This window comes from Puntigrus tetrazona, chromosome 19 (assembly GCF_018831695.1).
Source record: "Puntigrus tetrazona isolate hp1 chromosome 19, ASM1883169v1, whole genome shotgun sequence".
NCBI lineage: Eukaryota > Metazoa > Chordata > Actinopteri > Cypriniformes > Cyprinidae > Puntigrus > Puntigrus tetrazona.
The window spans coordinates 12,980,075-12,998,341 of record NC_056717.1 but is presented as its reverse complement, the minus strand read 5'-3'; the positions used below and the strand labels follow the sequence as shown (position 1 = coordinate 12,998,341).

The following is an 18,267-nucleotide window of genomic DNA, read 5'->3' as shown; positions in this document are numbered from 1 at the left end:
ACAGAATCCAAATAATCCAGGTCTGGCACAAAGAAAACAGAAGTCATAGGTAAACCTAAGAAGGCTTTAGACCTTTTAAGTAACATCTTTACTAATTTTATAAAACTGAATTTGGGTTATGAAATAATCCTCTCAATAACGCAGCATGACCCCTTTCTCTCTCCTCATTCTCTGCAATACATTAAGATGAAGCATGCTGTAATGGACCCTAGCTGTGGTCCTCATTAGACTAAATCTTAGGCTAAATTCATCACTTGGACTGTTAATATGCCATAAAAGCCACAGCGAAATGAAAGCATGAGGACATAGATATGGGCCATGTGGGTAAACAGAGGGGATGATGAATAGCGAGGGCTTTACACATTGCTGAGCTGGACTCTGTAGACTGTACGCCACAAAACATCTGCGCATAACGCCAGAGTCTCTGACCCTAATTCAATCACGGCAGGCTGATGGACCAGGTATCAGTTACACAATGAGAGAGATAAACATTAAGCTACGCTGAGAGGAGGAGGATGATAAACGGTTGGAAACGGGAAAAGTGGAAGGTGTCATGTGATTTACCCGTTTTCTTTAAGATACTGCGCACACAGAAGAATATGCGGATGGGTTAAAAAAAAAACTAGAAAACAAATAGTACAGCAAATCAGAGAAAGAAGAGAAAAAGATTGCACCTCTAAGCAGAGGACAAAAGTGGCAGCAATGGAAAGCTCTATAAATATCCACGTGCCTTGAATTGTGACAGACTGCAAATTTGTCCAGTACACACAACCACATTGTTAATGCTGCGAGGTGTCTGTGGGGAATATAAGAAAAGGAAAGAAAGGCTGAAGACGCAAAAAAAGATGAATGCCTCGATACTGTACAAGGCTTTATATAGTGCAATTACGTGTGTATGGTAACCTGAACAAAAAATAAAACATCTAAACATCTGTCCAAGTCACTGTTAAAAATGATCACCTCAAGCCAATATCGATACAATACCAACAAATTATTTTTTTATTATTGTAATTGTTTCGGCTTACTTGGTAAAAATTGAGGTCCTAAAAATATGCGGCTTCCGGGAATCCAAAATTTTCTAGAACAATAAACTGTGACTTTGAAGTGATTTTTCAAACAGGCTTGCTAGGAAAGACAGATTTTGAGGTTCAATACCATTCAACTCTTCCCAGCATACACTGGGACATGAATAATTAATACAGTTGCATTGTTTGGCCATTTTCAATGACCTTACATAAGAAAAGTCATTTGGAGAATGGATGGATGGATAAATGGATGTTTCACAATTTTAAGTTTTGGCGATTTTTTCATTTGTCTGCATATCACACTTCGGATGGCATGTTAAATGACTACATTACATTTCTTAAAAAGATTCAAGTCAGTTCAATTAAGTTAAAGTTTTACAATGAATTTATTTTATGATTGAACTAACAGCAATGCAAACTGTTGGCTTCATTAAAAAAAAAAAATGCGACCGTTTTTACATTCCAAAAATTTAAAATGAAAAAAAAACAACTGTTCTAACGAGGGGAAACATATTGCTGAAGCATAAATAAAACAAGACACAGGTTTGGCAACACAAGCTCTGCTGGGAAACACTACGTAAAAGCAAACAATCCATCCATAACCATAACACAAATCTGTTATCCACAGACTAGAGAGCTGCCTGCTAAGCTCATAATAATTCATTTAATTGTAAAGTGGAATTGGAAGTCAGTGTTTAATACACTGTACACGGTTGTGGAAGATGTCAAAAAGAAAAAGCAGAAGCAGACAACACAAGAGAGGGAAGTAAAGCTTCAACCAGTCTGGGAAGCACAAATCCTTAATGTCAGCGAAACAGGGTTAACACTGATACCTACCGTACAAACAGAAATACTATCAGTGAAACTTCCCAGAAGAAAGCAAAGGCTGCAGCTTCTGAATCGTCGAATCGAGGTTATTAGGAGGTCGTTTAAATATCTGTAAAAGCACACTTCACGTCTGGAAAGGAAACACTAGTTATTGCTCAAGTCTTGCGATTCTGATTTTTTTCAGTAATTTTGTTGTAATTCAGTTTTTGCATTTTGCAGTTTTTTAAGGCATTTGCTTTATCTGGCAGTTCATACTTTTATTAACCATTTTTTTTTTATTCATTAAGCATTTATACATCACCTGAACAAATAGGCTTTCCATTGATGTATGTTTTTTGTGATAAAAGAAAAATGTGTAATTTTGACCCATGTAATGTATTTCTATCTACTGCTACATACTGTGCTACTTAATCCAGGTTTCGTGGTCCAGGGTCACAGTTTATATCTAATAATAATAAAATAAGCTCAGAATTGCAAGGTAAAAAGTAATAGTTGTGAGATAAAAGCTGCAATGACCTTTTTCCACACCTTTGTGTGAGGAGCAAACTATTAAAAAGTGTTTATTCACCTTTGCCGAGGCTCGCATCCAGACCACTATTATGACACTTTTATGCTGTTGTAGAGTTTTTTAGTGCAAATTCAGCTGTGAGAACGCCATCTCTTCTGAGGTCTTTATGTAAGCGGAAGATCATAAATGACTTCTTTTTAATCAGATCACTGATATACTGTTGAGCCAACTGCAAATGGCATCTATCAGATGTGTCTCCACTGCCCATTCATGTCACACATCCGTTCACCAACACACACACACACACACACACACACACTGTGGCCTTCTGAACACACTCAGCTATCTGGAAACTCTCATTCACACTATAGTCTGAAAGGGCACAATCACAGGCCACTGAGTTGCAGTATTGTGAGAGGGATATATGCTGAGCTTGCTGAGAGGAAAAGCAGAAGAGCAGTGAGAGATGTTAATTGGACGGCAGAAGGATGATGAGAGGCTTGACATTTACAGACAATACTGTTACCATGAGCAGACAATTAGAGAATCCTCTCCATATCCTGAACAAACAGGGCGTCGCACTTCTAACCTTCCATGTTACCACTTCTGCAATTTTATATTGAAAAACAAGCTACTGCCCGTTAATTGTCAAAATCAGGCTGTATTTTCTTCATGCACATTTAGATTGTGGAAACTTTCATTATTTTTTGTCTGTTAATATATGAAGAGATTCGTGTTTTTTTTATTATGTTTATGTTATCACGTTTGCGCAATTTGTATTTCACCCTAATTGAAGTCACCCAGCTGCAGCATGAAAACATGAAAAAACATTTTTGCAAATGAACATATGTAAACTGTGATAGACTTTTTTTCAGGATTCTTAGATGAACAGAACGTTTTCTGAAACAATGTAAAAGCCATAGTGTCACTTTTCATGACTAAAAGAATGAACTCTTATTACGGTTTGAATGGTATTATAGATGGGCATATAAACAGCAAAGATAAATAACACTAAAATATTATAAAATATAAATCAAATTATGATGATCAATAATTTACTTCAATTAGGAAATGTTTAAAATGCTAGGCTTAAAAAAAACCTCAAACCAAACTACAGTAATATATATTTTGTGAAAATATCAAATCTTTACTGAAATATGCCTGACGCTACATTAAGTCTCACACAAATCTACACGAACTTGCACAGTTGCAAAGGATTTGAATCAGTGCTTTCAAAACAAACACACACACACACACACACCTTGCACATTTCCACGCACACAGTTCATTGCCCAGATTTTCAGTATTTATGTGCTGACATTTCACCGCTCAATGCACTGCTCACGTCACTCTTAAAAGCACAAACTCTTGCAAAATATAATGCCTTTATTTACACATGAGGTGAGGAGAAGCCGGTGCCTGTAGCCCACAGCTCTGTCAAAGAAGCTTTGATTTAATGCAGACTTGTTTCTAAACGTATCCTTTTTTTCTCCCTGTCATTACACTGTAGCCGAATAGTAATATTTCAGCAGCATCCACTTACCTGCACGCTTTTATGCTCTGTACTGTAGTTATTGATCAGATCGTAAGTTTCTGATCTAAACTACATATAAATGTGGTGCATCAAGTCAGATGAGTCATCTATCAGGACAGGTTACATGATTATACAGCAATGAAGTCAAAACAGCCCCATTGATCAAAATAAATAGCTCTCACACAGTGTGTTTCCTTCATATATATTTATTACACTCCACACTGGATGACTTCTGATTCAAACAATGATAGATCAGAGTAAAATCTACTTTTTAAGTTACTATTATTTGACAGTATTGGGTATACTGTGGATGCTCACTCAAAAAACATTCGCTCACTGCGAAACGATTAATTCTAATAAAATATCTAAATATATATATACACACACATTGAAATATTTTACAAAAATAAACTGTGTTTGCGTATTTATATATTCATAATCAATAAACACAGTACACATGCTAATTTTATGAAAACAAATACTTGTTTAATAATTGTTTGACAGCACAAATTATTTATAAATGTAAAAATATTACATTTATGGGACAACCAAATATTTCTACTGATTTCTGATCATTTTTCATTACTCTAATCCACTTTGTATGGATAAGAACCACCACTCTTTCTTTTGATTAAGAGTAACACGTTCAGCATGGATAATTGTTTAATAGGTGCACACGGTCAAGCAGAGGTCTTCGTTCGCTTAGAGAAGTGAAACTGCAATTAAATTGTCAGAAATAGAGAGAACTTCTGTTCATTTAGTGGGAATTTCCTTAAGTGGATTATGAGATTATCGGGAACTGACCAGTGGATTGAACAACAACAAAAGAAAGAAGTGGCTTTAACATTTGACCTGAGACTGACTGGCTTAAGATGTTTGGGAATTCAAGGGTGTGAGAAAAAGTAAAAGTTACACATCTTCGGTGGTCAGCGGCAAAGCCTTTACGTGGCACGTAATAACTTTAACACTAAGATGCGTTGTCAGATCATTCTACTGTTAACCATGTGAGATCGCAGATATACAGTAATATTGTACTCATTTATTTATTTTTAACTAGATACATAATACTAACATCAATAAAATGTAATGTTTCTCTTTACTTCAAAAATATAGAGCAACATAAAACAGTAGTAAATATTCCAGACGTACTTGGTGTAAGCTATTATTGTATATAAGTGAATGCACAGCACCTGTCCAAAAAGGTTGGGAAAGACATATAGAATTATAGGTAAGTGTCAAAGGTCACTGACAAGTGTTTTGGACGTAAACACTGAATAGCTAAAATAGCTTATAAGGATCTGTTTTAGAGGGTTAAACTTTCAGTATAATATACAGTTTAGGTCTGAACAATACTTTTGGATGCACATATTTATTTATTTATATATAAATTTATTTGTGTTTCCATAGTAGTTAAAATAGGTCATGTCAAATGAAAAAAAATATATCTACCTTAAGCTGAAGGTGTATACACACACACACACACACACACACACACACACACACTTATACAGTATCCTAAAATGTGAAAAAAAACCTAAAACATTTCCTAGAAACAAGCACCCCCTGAATTATATAAAAAGATTTAGCCTATCAAAGTTACACAATCCTGATCATGGAGTGTCAGTGTCTCTGTTAAGCTGAGGTGCCACAGAATGGTCCCTCTGACCCTCGGGTGGGAACGCTCTTTTGAAGACAGCCTTATTAACAGACAAGTGATGGGAGCATCTGGCAGCAGAGGAGAGACGTTTATAGAGCACGCCAAATGCTATCTCACCGTTACGCTTATCATTCGAAGTACTATTTACAAGATCAGCAGGCTACCATCTTTGACCAAGACTTCAAACATGGACCTTCTGGTTCATCTAAATGACTGCAGCGGCACGCAAGAGGGTAATCAAGGGTGCAGCACCTTGTCAACACTGCTGAAACTGACACAAAACACAGTACAGAGTCTCATCACTACTGAGGTTTAAACTGGAGTTACTCATACACTTACAGTAAATGCAGCAAACACATGTTAGATCTGTAATATTATCCCATCTGACCTAATAGAGGTATCTAAAAGTTAGAAAGTATTTATCAGCAAGCATGCATTTATTAAAATTGTTGCAAAATTTCAATTTTGAATAAAATATATTTTTGGTAACACTTTATTTTATAATTACACGTATTAGTTGCTTATTAGCGTGCATATTACTAGAATATTAAACATTAGTGCTAATTAAATAATATCAATGCCTTACGTTTTATTCTACATCCCTAATCCTACCCAGAAATAATCATGGTTTCCAGAAAAAATATAGCATAATGGACATAATGGCTGCTGAAAATCCAGCTTTACTTAATAATAATAAATAAAAAATAATAAGTAAACACTAGAAATAAAAATAAAGAAATGTGTTGTCATCCGATAACTTGTTATAAAAAATATTCTGTAATTGCCAATGTAATAATTTATTTAGTTTTATAGCCAAATAAGCAAAATATATGTTTTAATAGACTAAACGTAAAAAAAAATTTCTATATAGTTTATTTGAAAATATATGTAAAGATGAAGCACGATTATGGAGAAAAAGTGAGGCTAAAGAGATAATGCTGATGTGAATTATCAGGATTTTTTTCTGTCTGTCTTATTATCTTAGTAGAACTACTGAGCGCAAGAAGAAACAGCGAGATCATCTGTGAATTCTTCTCATTCATCATTTGACATCTTGTAGGAAACAGAGCCAAGACAGGAGCATCCAGGCCCGGCAGATGCTAGGAAGCTTTCGTAGCTTCCCAAAGAAAAACATGCACAGTATCACACATACACAGATACATATACTGTACACACACCTACTTGGATCTGTCAGGCCTAATAAATAACTTGTAAAAACGTTACCTCATTGTTACATGTCCAAGTACATAGTGCAGCTGTATCCATAACTAACAACACAGGGAAAAACAGGGAAAATATTCATAAATAAAAACTATTCCTACTATGACTACATTTATTTATGATAAAATGATACGAAATACCTTAACTGCAACTGATAGAAAAAGTGCACGAGTGTGAAAAAGTCAGTTAGGAGGTTAATGGGGGCATCCCAATATTCTGCAAAAACATCACTAATTTTCACTAATAGCATTTTTTGGCACTAGCAACAAAGTTTGTGGTTATTAGTTCACTAATATTTTCATTCACATCAGATACACAAAAACCAAACCACTCTCCGAGAGTGCAGGACAAGCCCTTATAAATACCTCTCTATATTATGAATTTGTTTTAGTCCTGTTGCTATGGTGAGGTTTCCCGACATGTTTATACAACCTTCCATTATAAATTAAAGGGCCTTAACAACACTTAAGAGGACTTACACAAGACATCAGCTGCCGACCGGCAACCAGCAGGGAGGTTGGACGTTAGCTCTGTCATTTTTCAGCAAAGACATTCACCGGTTTCATTTCTAATCATTCTAGGCAAATCAAATACACAACATAAGGAACACCCCAATATTTAGCAAGCAATAAGAAATCTGGGACCCGTGCTCTCAAAACATTTTCATCTAACCACTAAATCTCAGCATAATTCTTCTAAGTATCAGTTTTCTCTTAAAACCTATTAACAAAGCCGCTGAGACTAAATTTAGGACTGACACGGCCACTATTTTTACGTTTTTCTCCTAAATCAGCAAGTTAGGAGCTACTTTTAGCCTTAACAGATTATGTGAATACGGGGACAGTCAAAAGCCTACCAAAATTTCGACTACATTTTTTTTACAACATGGATACATGGCAATGAAGATGAAGGCTTCATTAAGAGCGTATCAGACAGGCATGGTCAAACAATGGCAAACAATGACATCCGAGGCAAGGCAAAAGAGTAATCCAAAAAAAAGGCAACGGTCAGGTCAGGCAGCAATCTACCAGAAACAAGGATACACTCAAGGGTCTTTCAATACTCTGCCCAGTGTGTGTCTGTGAGCACGTCTTTTATAGTTCTCCTGATTTGAAACAAGTTACAACAGATAATTTGTTCCTAGGCAGAGGGTATCTGGCAAATGGTGTCCGGCTGATCATTTTAGCATCGGCTACCTTTAGATGTAGAGGTTTAAAGATCTCTTCATTTGTAATTCCAAAGATTAACTAAAGCTTTATGGGTTTGGAAAAAGATGATAGCGGTTTAACTAATGACAGAATTTTCACTATTTGTCTGAACTATCAACAATCTAGTATAAAGTAACAAGCAAGCATGTCATATTTTAAAATAAATAGTGGTTATTGTCTGTGCACAGGAACACCAGTACACAAACATGCACTTAAATACAGATTTAAGGTTAAAACGGTGTGGAAAAAAAAGCATTTCATACTGCTTTCAGACCTTTTCAGTTAATGGCGTTTTAACCATTAATAATACACATATAAAACCCCTGTGACAAACCACTTTTAGTTTGCAGAGTGTTATTAACTTTTAGTTTGGATGGCAAACAATAATATGAATAATTCACAATGCCACTGCAAATGAGGAGTGACTAGCCTCCTTTCAGCCCCAAAATAAATTCAGGACCACAGCGTAAAGCCCTCAACAATCAAAACATCAAACGACTGACACTCACTGTTAAGGTGTTTACGAAAGCAGGATCAAGTGCTAGAAATGTCCCTAAGCTACTTACAAAAGACAATGTTCTAAAGGCAGAAGCATCTGAAGCATCCCTATCATGCCTAAATCTCTGGTGATGAACTTTGATGTCTGGGCCTGTAAAAACCACCTGAGTGCAGTAAGATGGTTACATCCACTTAAAATAAGCCCGGGTTGTACCAGAATCGGAGTCTAGGCTGGCAAAAATAACATTACATAAACAGAGATTACAGCAGATTAAAGGGGTATCAACACTGGTCTGGATCACGTTACACGCTATGACGGTTATGCACTTTTGGGCCTTTGGTCTTTCCGTCTCTCTCTGTGCTCTCAAGCGCAGGTCGCCGTCTGATCTCCACGGGAGGGGGTTGTTGTGACTCACTGATTCAGATGGATACCGAATTACGTCAATAAATCAAGAGCACTCCTGCATTCCTCGCACGGTAAACATGACGAAGGTTGCACAAATACAGATTTGTGATCACACGCGGTCGCTTTGCTTTTTACCCGCTCTAGGAAATCTGTTAAGCATGGCCGACTTTGCGAAAGCAGTGATCTGACTGGCAGTTATGCACTTGCTAGATTAACATGGCAATTAATCACTGTGATTCATTGGGAAAAAAAATAACACTAACAAAGCGCAGAATACACACAATCTTAACCCTGAGTCAGCGTTTGTAAATTACAGTGCGAACACTAGACTATCAGCTGGAGAACAGTCTAAGCTCCTGTTCGTCATTATCCTGGAAACTTAAAACCCGCTGTGCCTCATCCTGGGAGAGACAGGTCGTCCCACGGGAAACATTTCTGCCCCGAAAGGAGAAATGAATACACCGCATCAGGACTTCTTCTCCAGTGCTCTGTCACAAGGACGAACCACCGCACCTACCTTTTACTGCAACGGCTCTCGCAATAACTTAACCGATTTTTCAACTTTTATACAATTTGAAGATGCACATGTTAAAATTTGGTGCGTCACAATTGGCTACGAGGCACATGAGAACCGACGATGGCTGTCAGCGTGATGTCATTAATTTGCATATGTTTAAAGATGAGTGAGATTTGAGAACTGCAGTATAAAAACATAGCTTTGTGTGAAAAAAAGGAATCGAAGTTGTATGGAATATCTTTTTAATTGTGTTTTTCCCCTTTACTTTGATTGTATGGATAAGAACGGAACGAACTCTTGTGTTTGATGGAAGAAAAAAAAAAATCACGTGACACCGAAGACTGGAGTACTGTCTGCTGAAATTTCAGCTTACACAGATAACATTTATTTCATATTTTACAAGATTTCTTTAACTTTTGATTTAAAAAAAATAAAAATGAAAAGAATTAATGCAGCCCTGGTCTAATAAAAAAAAAAAAAACATGAAAGAGACCCAAACTTTTGAATAGAATGTATGTAGAAATGACTTTAATGTTTTTATTCAAATTAATAAAAAAATTATGAAAACTAAAAACTATTTTCTTATATACTGTGTAATAGTACCTGTTTAACTATACAATCTTACCGTAAGTGTTGGCAAAAAATATTTATTTTAGTCTGTCTGTCAATCACCTTTAGAAAAGGATGGCATGTTGGCAGCTGCCATAGCATGGATACGCAAAATAAAAAAACAACACCTCTCTCTCTCTCCACACACGGACTTAACATTAGCACTGAATAACGTTCCCATGGTATAAATTTATCAGGAACCTGAGTAAAGCTGGTTGTGCCAGCTGGACGCTTCGCCATGTACAGAATGTGACAGGGTATTGAATGAGACATCAGTTTAGTGTCAGCAGACACTGCCACAGATGTTAGGACTGACTGCGTGAAATCTAGAGATGCAACATTGATTGAAGGAGCCTGGAGAGCAAAACTCCCCGTGCGTATTTAGTCTTGACTGGAAATGGCAAACATTCTCTCACATTTCCTAAATGTACACTGAACTACAGTGACCAACCACCCAAACCTCCAAGGACTTTGAGAGTGAATGCTGCATAATCATCTCCATTCTAATGAAATCTAATTAGCTTAATGCTAATAAAATTTTTTTGCTTGATTATTGTTTTTTTTTCCCTAGGAAAGAAACAGAGAGAAATGCGCACATCTTCATAGAACGAGTAACCTTCAGCCTGCTCTTTAAGTATTTCCTCTGAGAATGAGACGTAATGAAGTCACTCAAAGCCTTAATAAACAATGTGAACTAAGGCAGATAAAGAGAGCATTCCCTGCACACACCTCATTTAACTCAATCTGCTGAGCAACAGCCTTCAGTCCCGGCCTGAGAAAATAACGGCACTATCGTAAAACAGGGCACCACTTTGTGACAGTTTTGAAGCTGAATGTTTTGTAAAAACATAGAAAAAATCAAAAACATAAACTTAAGAATAAAAATTATGCCAAGAAAAAAACCAACCAAAATCAATTAAAACAAACAAAAATAAAAAAAGTAGTTGAAACACGTCCAAACACACAATTAAAGAGAAAACAAACTAACAAGCAAGCAAACACGCGTAATTATTACAGAACAGATGTACGTCTACTGTACGTTTCATCCTGTAAGGACTGGACTATCATATTGATACTTGAGTGAAGCCAAAGGCCTGAGGCCATAGTCCACTCACAAGTGCTTAACAATCAATTCTAAATGTGCCCTCGACTAGCACTTAGCAGAAAGACTCAAAAGGCATTTCCTCTTCTTCCACCTAATTCACCTTAATACCACTAGTCAAAAGAGTGGATAGCCACTGCGGTGGAGTAGTACGGGCATGAGAGGGAGCGGAAATTAAAGGTGGTGTGAGAAAAAGAGATAATACACTGCTGAAGCATATCACGGAATGGAGAGTGATAGCTAAATAAATATTGGGTGTTTTTAATGGGGCAGAATTTACACACTCCATTGACGCTCACCAATAAAAACAGGCTAATGGGAAACAAGCAACACTGCAATCATGAGCAGGATAAATGAAAATGCTGAGCAGAAAGTTATATTCTATAAACAATTTTGGTTCTGTGATGGATCGCCACATGTTTTCAGTATAAAATACGGGACCAGCCAACATTCAAATTCATTCCAATAGCCTAACTAGCTTCTGTTCTGAACAACAACTTGAGCAATTTTTCATTCACCTCATTTTTTTAAGGAACTTTACAATGCATTCATCTAAATTCTTCATCTATAAGCAATGAGGATTTAAAACCAATATATATATATATATATATATATATATATATATATATATATATATATATATATATATATATATATATATGTGTATATATATGAGGAAAATTAAAAACTATATCAGAAAACCCTGATCCACAGATGTCCTGTGGAAACAAAGAGTATTTTCAAAAACTAAATTAAAATAAAATATAAACAAAAACAAAAAATAAAACCAATAAGCAAAATAAATAAAACCAAAATGAAAACAGAGTAAAATAAATAAAACACAAATAAATACTTTAAATAAAAATATTAAAAATTGAAAATTAAAAACATATCAAGACAAATCAAACATCAACCTAAACAACACTAAAAAAGTCGACTCAGGCTAGAAATACAATTCAAGGTATCATTCAACACACTTTATCATAACAGCCCTGCTTACTGGAAAAGTGTCTGCCATCATTACATTTAAAAGCCTACTAAAGCATGTGTATTAAATCATTGCCTTGTCATCCGGAGGTGGACAGAAGCAACTATCTGTGGTTTGCCTGGGGCCTACAAATCTTTTTGCTACAAATCTACTGTGCAAATCCGGCATCCTTAATGCTGCGTGTCCTGAAACTCTTGGTGGCCCCTGTGGTCAGCAGCTAGTCTTGACAAGGTCAAGGCCACCACAAAAGAAAAATCAATGACCTTCCCGGGAGAGGAGGGTCCTTTCCCCATTGGATTTATCGCTGCGTAATTTCTTTAAAAGCCCAAAAATGCATTATTGAACAGCGGAACAGCACTAGGAGCACAAAAGCATTTCTTACACACGCAATTCCATCGTGCAAGGCTACATGTTTGTGCCGAGGGAGCGCGATTTTTTTATTATATATTTATTTACTCAAACTCAAGTGTACAGCACTTTGAGGGACCGAGCACCAGTTCCGGACAAGCTGTTATTTCTGGCTGACTTCTTAAAGTTAAAGAATGGGTAAAACTGCAAAACATACTGAATCCTAAAGGAGATAAAAAATGCAGGCCTGTTCACTTTTCCATCTAGTTCTCTCACCTCCATATTTTCCATCTCATTGGATGCATGCATTTCTTTTGTGCTAAAGCGGCCGATGCATTTTCATCGTATTAAGCTGCAAAGCTGTTTCCATTAATCCAAAAGAAACAACGTCATTCGTAAATAGGGAAGTCTTTAACAAAAATGAGAGCTCGTTGAATGTTTAATTTGTAGGGTGAGGATGAAGCGTGACTCGGGGGCTGTTCGAGGGATGAAGATGTTTTCCACTGTAATCGCTGCTGTTCACCTCTTCAGTTTGAGACTGTTTAACAACTCCTGGCACCGTTGCTTTCGTTTACAGGCCAAGAACCTTTGTGAAGCTCTGAAAGCCCTTGTGTTTGCTCAGGGCCTATTGAAAACAGTAGGAGATTTTCTGTATGTGGTGCTGTGGAAAACGGATGCAACCAAAGGTCAGCTTCGGCCTACTAAACCTCCAGCTGCATACTAGGCCTCTGCTCATGTGCATTATGTATGTTCACCTTTGACCCCCATCTCTTACAAACGTCACGTCAACACTCTGATAGCTTGTAAGTTTAGCCTCTGACAAGACATCTTAATCTGGGGTGAGTGCAGGGGTGACGGGAAAAAGAATCCTGCCCCATGCATAAACATTTTACAGGCTGCCAGCTATTCGTGCAGAACTTCTGACAGCGTCAAAGATTCCTCTCATGTCCTAGTAAAGGAATTTGTGTCAGTACCAGCAGCAGGTGTCCTTTCAGTCTGATTTGCATATGATGCTCCATTTTTGCCCATCTGAGTGGAGAAAATGCATTTTCACGGATGTAATTTGTGATTTAAATCCTGCCCAAATCAAAAGATTTTGTTCTTTTATTTCACACAGCCTCAGTAAAAGTCACAGAGCAGATTTTTCCAACCTAATCTAGATATAAATAGCTAAAAATGTTCTTATTGTAATATTTGTATATATATTAGTCAGCAAAGATGCATTAAGCTGATGACTATACAGACATTTGTAATGAAATCATCTCTGAATAATATGTATATATTCTCTTTTAAGTGTGTATTTCCGTTTTTAAGTGTGTATTTCCGAATAATATATATCCTCTTTTAATAAGTGTAAGTCAACTGCTGGTTAACTCCATAATATTTCTATTTCACAAAAAAACCCCAAAACATTTAACTGCTTTTAGATGGAGAAAGAGAGTATAGCATGAGATCTGCATGAAAAACAGTGTTTGACAAGCTCTTCATGACAGTTGTGCCAAAAACTAAGGTACCAAGAGAAAAACACATTGCCTCCAGCAGCCTCACAGGGCAGAGCTAATTGAGCGACCAGGACATTACACCCCTTGCTTAATCGCAGTCTCAATTTAATGATCAATGTGCTACTTAATTTCCCTGAGCCGTGCAGCATGGTACTAATCTACAGTTGAAAGTCCCATTATCACAGGGATATATTCGCAGGCTAATTCAGATGTTTAAGAGACTCCGGCTGAAGTACACTATAGCAGCTAACTGGAACTTCTCACAGAAGTTTATAGACACTAAATTATTTATCAGACATCTATTTACATTGATGCCCATGTCGTGACAGTTGTTCTCGGATGGCATATTCAGAAACCAATGCCATACATTGACAGAATTTACATCACCCAAATGCCACATAGCCAGGCGTTAATAGAAACAGAGAATTATACCCTGGGTGTCTGAAACTTGAGAGCCATAACCTTGACATCTCAAGTACTGTTAATAACTCCTCACTGTATTTCATTCATTGGACAGAGAGCTATATATTATTATAAGAATGCTCATCTTCATTTTTACCGTATTGCTCCTGAGTGTTCAGTTTCCAGAGCTCTTATGCAGATCTGTGAACATTTTCCTAAACTGTGAAATTTGTCAAGTAATCTGTAAATGCCGGATTACTTCCGTAACGCCAATACTGATTTCTAAAGAAAAAAAATGTATTTCGCAATTTTCTCTGTACTGAATCATACCTGCGTCAAAACTGTGTCAGAGGTAAAAGTATATGGAGCCCCAATTATGTTCCTCCTAAAATATACAGAATAATACACAGTATATTTTTACGTATAAAGACCCATTTTTACAGTGAAACATGTGTAAAATATAATTCTGAAAAATATTTACTTTCCATTGGGTATAGAAAGCAAATATCCACTGTTTTGAGTACTGTTTGATGTATAAACCCAGTTTAATAAAATAACTGTTATTAATCCCGTGATTTCAGACAAAGATCATGAACAGCTACAAACTGACCTTAAATATTGAAGGGGAAAATATATATATATATGCATTTAGTAAGTGTGAGTGTGCGGGTGAGAGAATGAAAGAGAGAGAGAGGAAGAAGGAGAGAGTGCTCAACATAGATGGTGTAAACAAATAGTGGCAGTGGCTTAGAGACTGCTATACTTGTTTAAACTACACTGGGGTGAAACACGCCAGACCAGACATCATCTCTTCATGGACAAAGGGAAGGCTCTTTTAGCAGGTTGACCAAAAGTGATTTACCATTGAACACTTACACTTACAGAAACAGTTGGACTTTTAGTCACACTTCACATACTTTACATTTTAAAAATGTCCGTCAGGTGTGTCCTACTTCAACACAGGGTTAATATACGGTAAAATGTCTGTAAAATGTTTGCAACATAACTATTTGCTTTTGCTGTATTAATATCAAACTCATAAGTACAATATACAAACAGACAAGATCAGATCTATAATTTTATTTAAAAAAAAAAACAACAACTATTCTTACAGACTGCATCTATGAATATTCTTACAAACAAACTCACGATTTATGTAATCGACTTTTTTTTGTGTATGAACCTTGCCCTGGGTCTTGTTTTAGGAAAATCACATTCATTCTGGCTCCATTCTGATGTCCAATGCTCATTTTCCACATGCTAATCATGGTGGATAAAATCAAGACCCACCCAGCATTTAATCTCTTTGAACATCCTGTTTCACTTGGAAGTCTGTCAGTAGTAAAAATGAAAAAAGAGCAGCAAATCACGCTGACTTTAAAGTGCAAAAAGATTTTTTAATTTTTTTTATTTTATTTTTAAATCAAACCTGAATTGTTTACCCTGAAGTTATTTTGGAATTTGCAATTAAAATGGGCCTGAAAACAAAAAAACACTCATTAGGAGAGCGGTGATTTAATTCTGTGTTGTGGTTTGGAGTGAGCGAGATTGACAGACAGAGGCATGAGAGACTCTGATAAGCTCCCTTCAGCTCTCAAACTGAAAGGGAACGGAGGCGATGTCTATCTCTGCTTTAATGGCTCACTAAAGGTTTAATACTCATTCAAAGGATAAACATGGTCAAAAATGAAATCATGTTACAGGAAAGAAAAACATGAAAATGCTCAACTCATCAAACACCTAACTCCACCGCACAAGGCTAAAACTACAGTCATCCATACAAGACCTCTGCCTGCAAGGAACAACTTCTGACCAGTCGAATACAATGATATAGTGCATTATTTAAGAATAGGGACCATTCAGGACTCTCAACCAAAGAGAAGTGGGCTAATAACTAACTCTGAATAAACAAACGTCAAAGTTAGCATTGTGGAGCACTTGCTCTGCATCTCTTACTAAATACTCGGCCCTTTAAGTTGGCGACACAATGAGCAACAATGAATAAAACATTTAATAATGTGCTGTATTAGAGCGTCCCGAGGCATTTTACGATTTCAACCAAGTTGAAGCCATATACAACGCATCTGTAAATGTCAAACGGGCGCTCTCCCGTTCAAGCAAACTTGATTTGTTGAAAGAATGCAGCAAGGGAATTTAATCCAATTGTGAGAGATGAAAATCAATCTTGGCTGATGCTGAAATGATATGGTCTATTGGAAGGGTCACCTAATAGGAAAATATCTCGACTCAGCTTGTTCAGAATTAGAGGCTGCCACTGACTCCAGGTGAACGCGTGGCAGGTGGGCCATTCGTGCGAGCAGATTACGTCGCGCTCATTAACTCTTTCTCTGAGGTCGTTCATCAACGTGCTTCTAGCTTAGCCTAAGACTATGTAAAACGAAAACTGACAAAAAATAAATAAAGCGCATCCCAAAAGTTGAGGGCTACTTACATGAAGGCATGATAGATGAACGCCCATCCTCTGGGTCTCTCCAGTACGTTGTACAGGCAGTTCTGTAACTTTCTGAAGCGTTTGCTGGAGGCAGAAGGGGTCGCCCTCGGGCCCGGGGGCACCGGCAGCGGTGTGCCCAGTAAGCCGGTGCGGTGAGACGGGTGTCCGCGCTCTGGGGTCGACGGCTCGCTTCTTTCGGTGTGAACGGCCGTGAGAGCCACAAACTCAACCCGCCTGTCATCATTGGGAGCAGGGGGGGCCAGCATCCTAATGCCTCCGTTATTCGAAGGGCTACCCAACATTATTGTGTCGACACAAGCAAACTAGTGCACCATTTACAGCAGAAATTGATCGATATTGATTCCTCCCCCCAATGACCGAAAACGATTATTTGTATTTCTTTAAGCGTCCTACAGCTGATTTAAAAAAAACTGCAACACAATGATAGCTAAATAATGATCATACCGCAATAAAAACACATCGTTTTTTACAAATAACATAAATAATATTAATTCATACTCTGGGTTTACTTGCAAAGATTGAATAAAAAGTTGAATAATTTATGCAAACAACCATAAAAATGAACGATATTTATAGAGACCTACTGTAATTTATCGGTGGGCTCGATGTTAAACGACCGATAACCGATTAAGTAGAAAATTGTGCATACTGGTAAAAAAAAAAAAAAACGCTCTTTAATAGCCTACACAGTAAAATGTACTCTTATCAATCACTTCCAAACAAAAAATAGTTGCTGTTATCAGCAAAATAAGTAACTAACCTATTAGGACATTTAAGTCAGTTACAATTAAAGACATCTAATCCCTTTAGAAGACAAAATGCACATTAATAGGCTAAACGTGATTTACAGCTGAAAAGCCTCATAGAGCGCGTCTGCATGTTATTACTGTTCATTTAAGGTCCCTATCACTAATCGCAAACACCCCTTTATTAAAGCCCTGGCTGAACATTGATATTAATATTTCAGCTCACTTTTCATCTCCTATCGTAACTGGACAACGAGCACTTCATGGTGAGACGCTAACGTGCGAATTAATTACTCAAAAGTTTTGGAATACATCCAGCGACTCGAAAAAAGCCCGAAGCATCCCATAACTCAAGTTTTCCTATCTAAGCACACAGCAGAAATGTTTAGAAGTAAACGACATGCCCGGTTTTCCCCCTCCGGAGCGCGAAGCTCATTCCGGTTCTTTGGGGAGGAGCGGAGCCGGTCCGTGAGAGACGAATTCAAAGCCGTGCCCGTGGTTCGGTCATTTCAAGACTGTCCCAAAAGTCCGTGACATATTATAGAGTCCAAGACGCTCGGCGCTGTAGACGGAGAGAGTGCGTAACCGGCACGTGCTGCGCGCTGCGCGATGTTGATGAAAGTGAGAGCAGCGTACACTGGAGGAGAGGGAGGGATGGCTGGCACCGCCACCAAAATTAGATGAACGGATTATGT

General features: G+C 37.3%; 1 protein-coding gene across 2 annotated transcripts in view; it reads right to left on the bottom strand.

Annotated features, from left to right (window-relative positions):
• Positions 1–18,267, bottom strand: part of LOC122324201 (potassium voltage-gated channel subfamily KQT member 4) — a 40,975-nt gene extending 22,708 nt beyond the window's left edge. Inside the window, exon 1 of one of the 2 annotated variants that reach the window (XM_043218466.1) lies at positions 16,806–18,267. In XM_043218466.1, coding sequence (XP_043074401.1) covers positions 16,806–17,107 — 302 coding nt within the window. In that variant the 5' untranslated portion in view covers positions 17,108–18,267. The remainder of the gene's footprint in view (positions 1–16,805) is intronic. The other variant, XM_043218465.1, reaches the window with a different exon arrangement.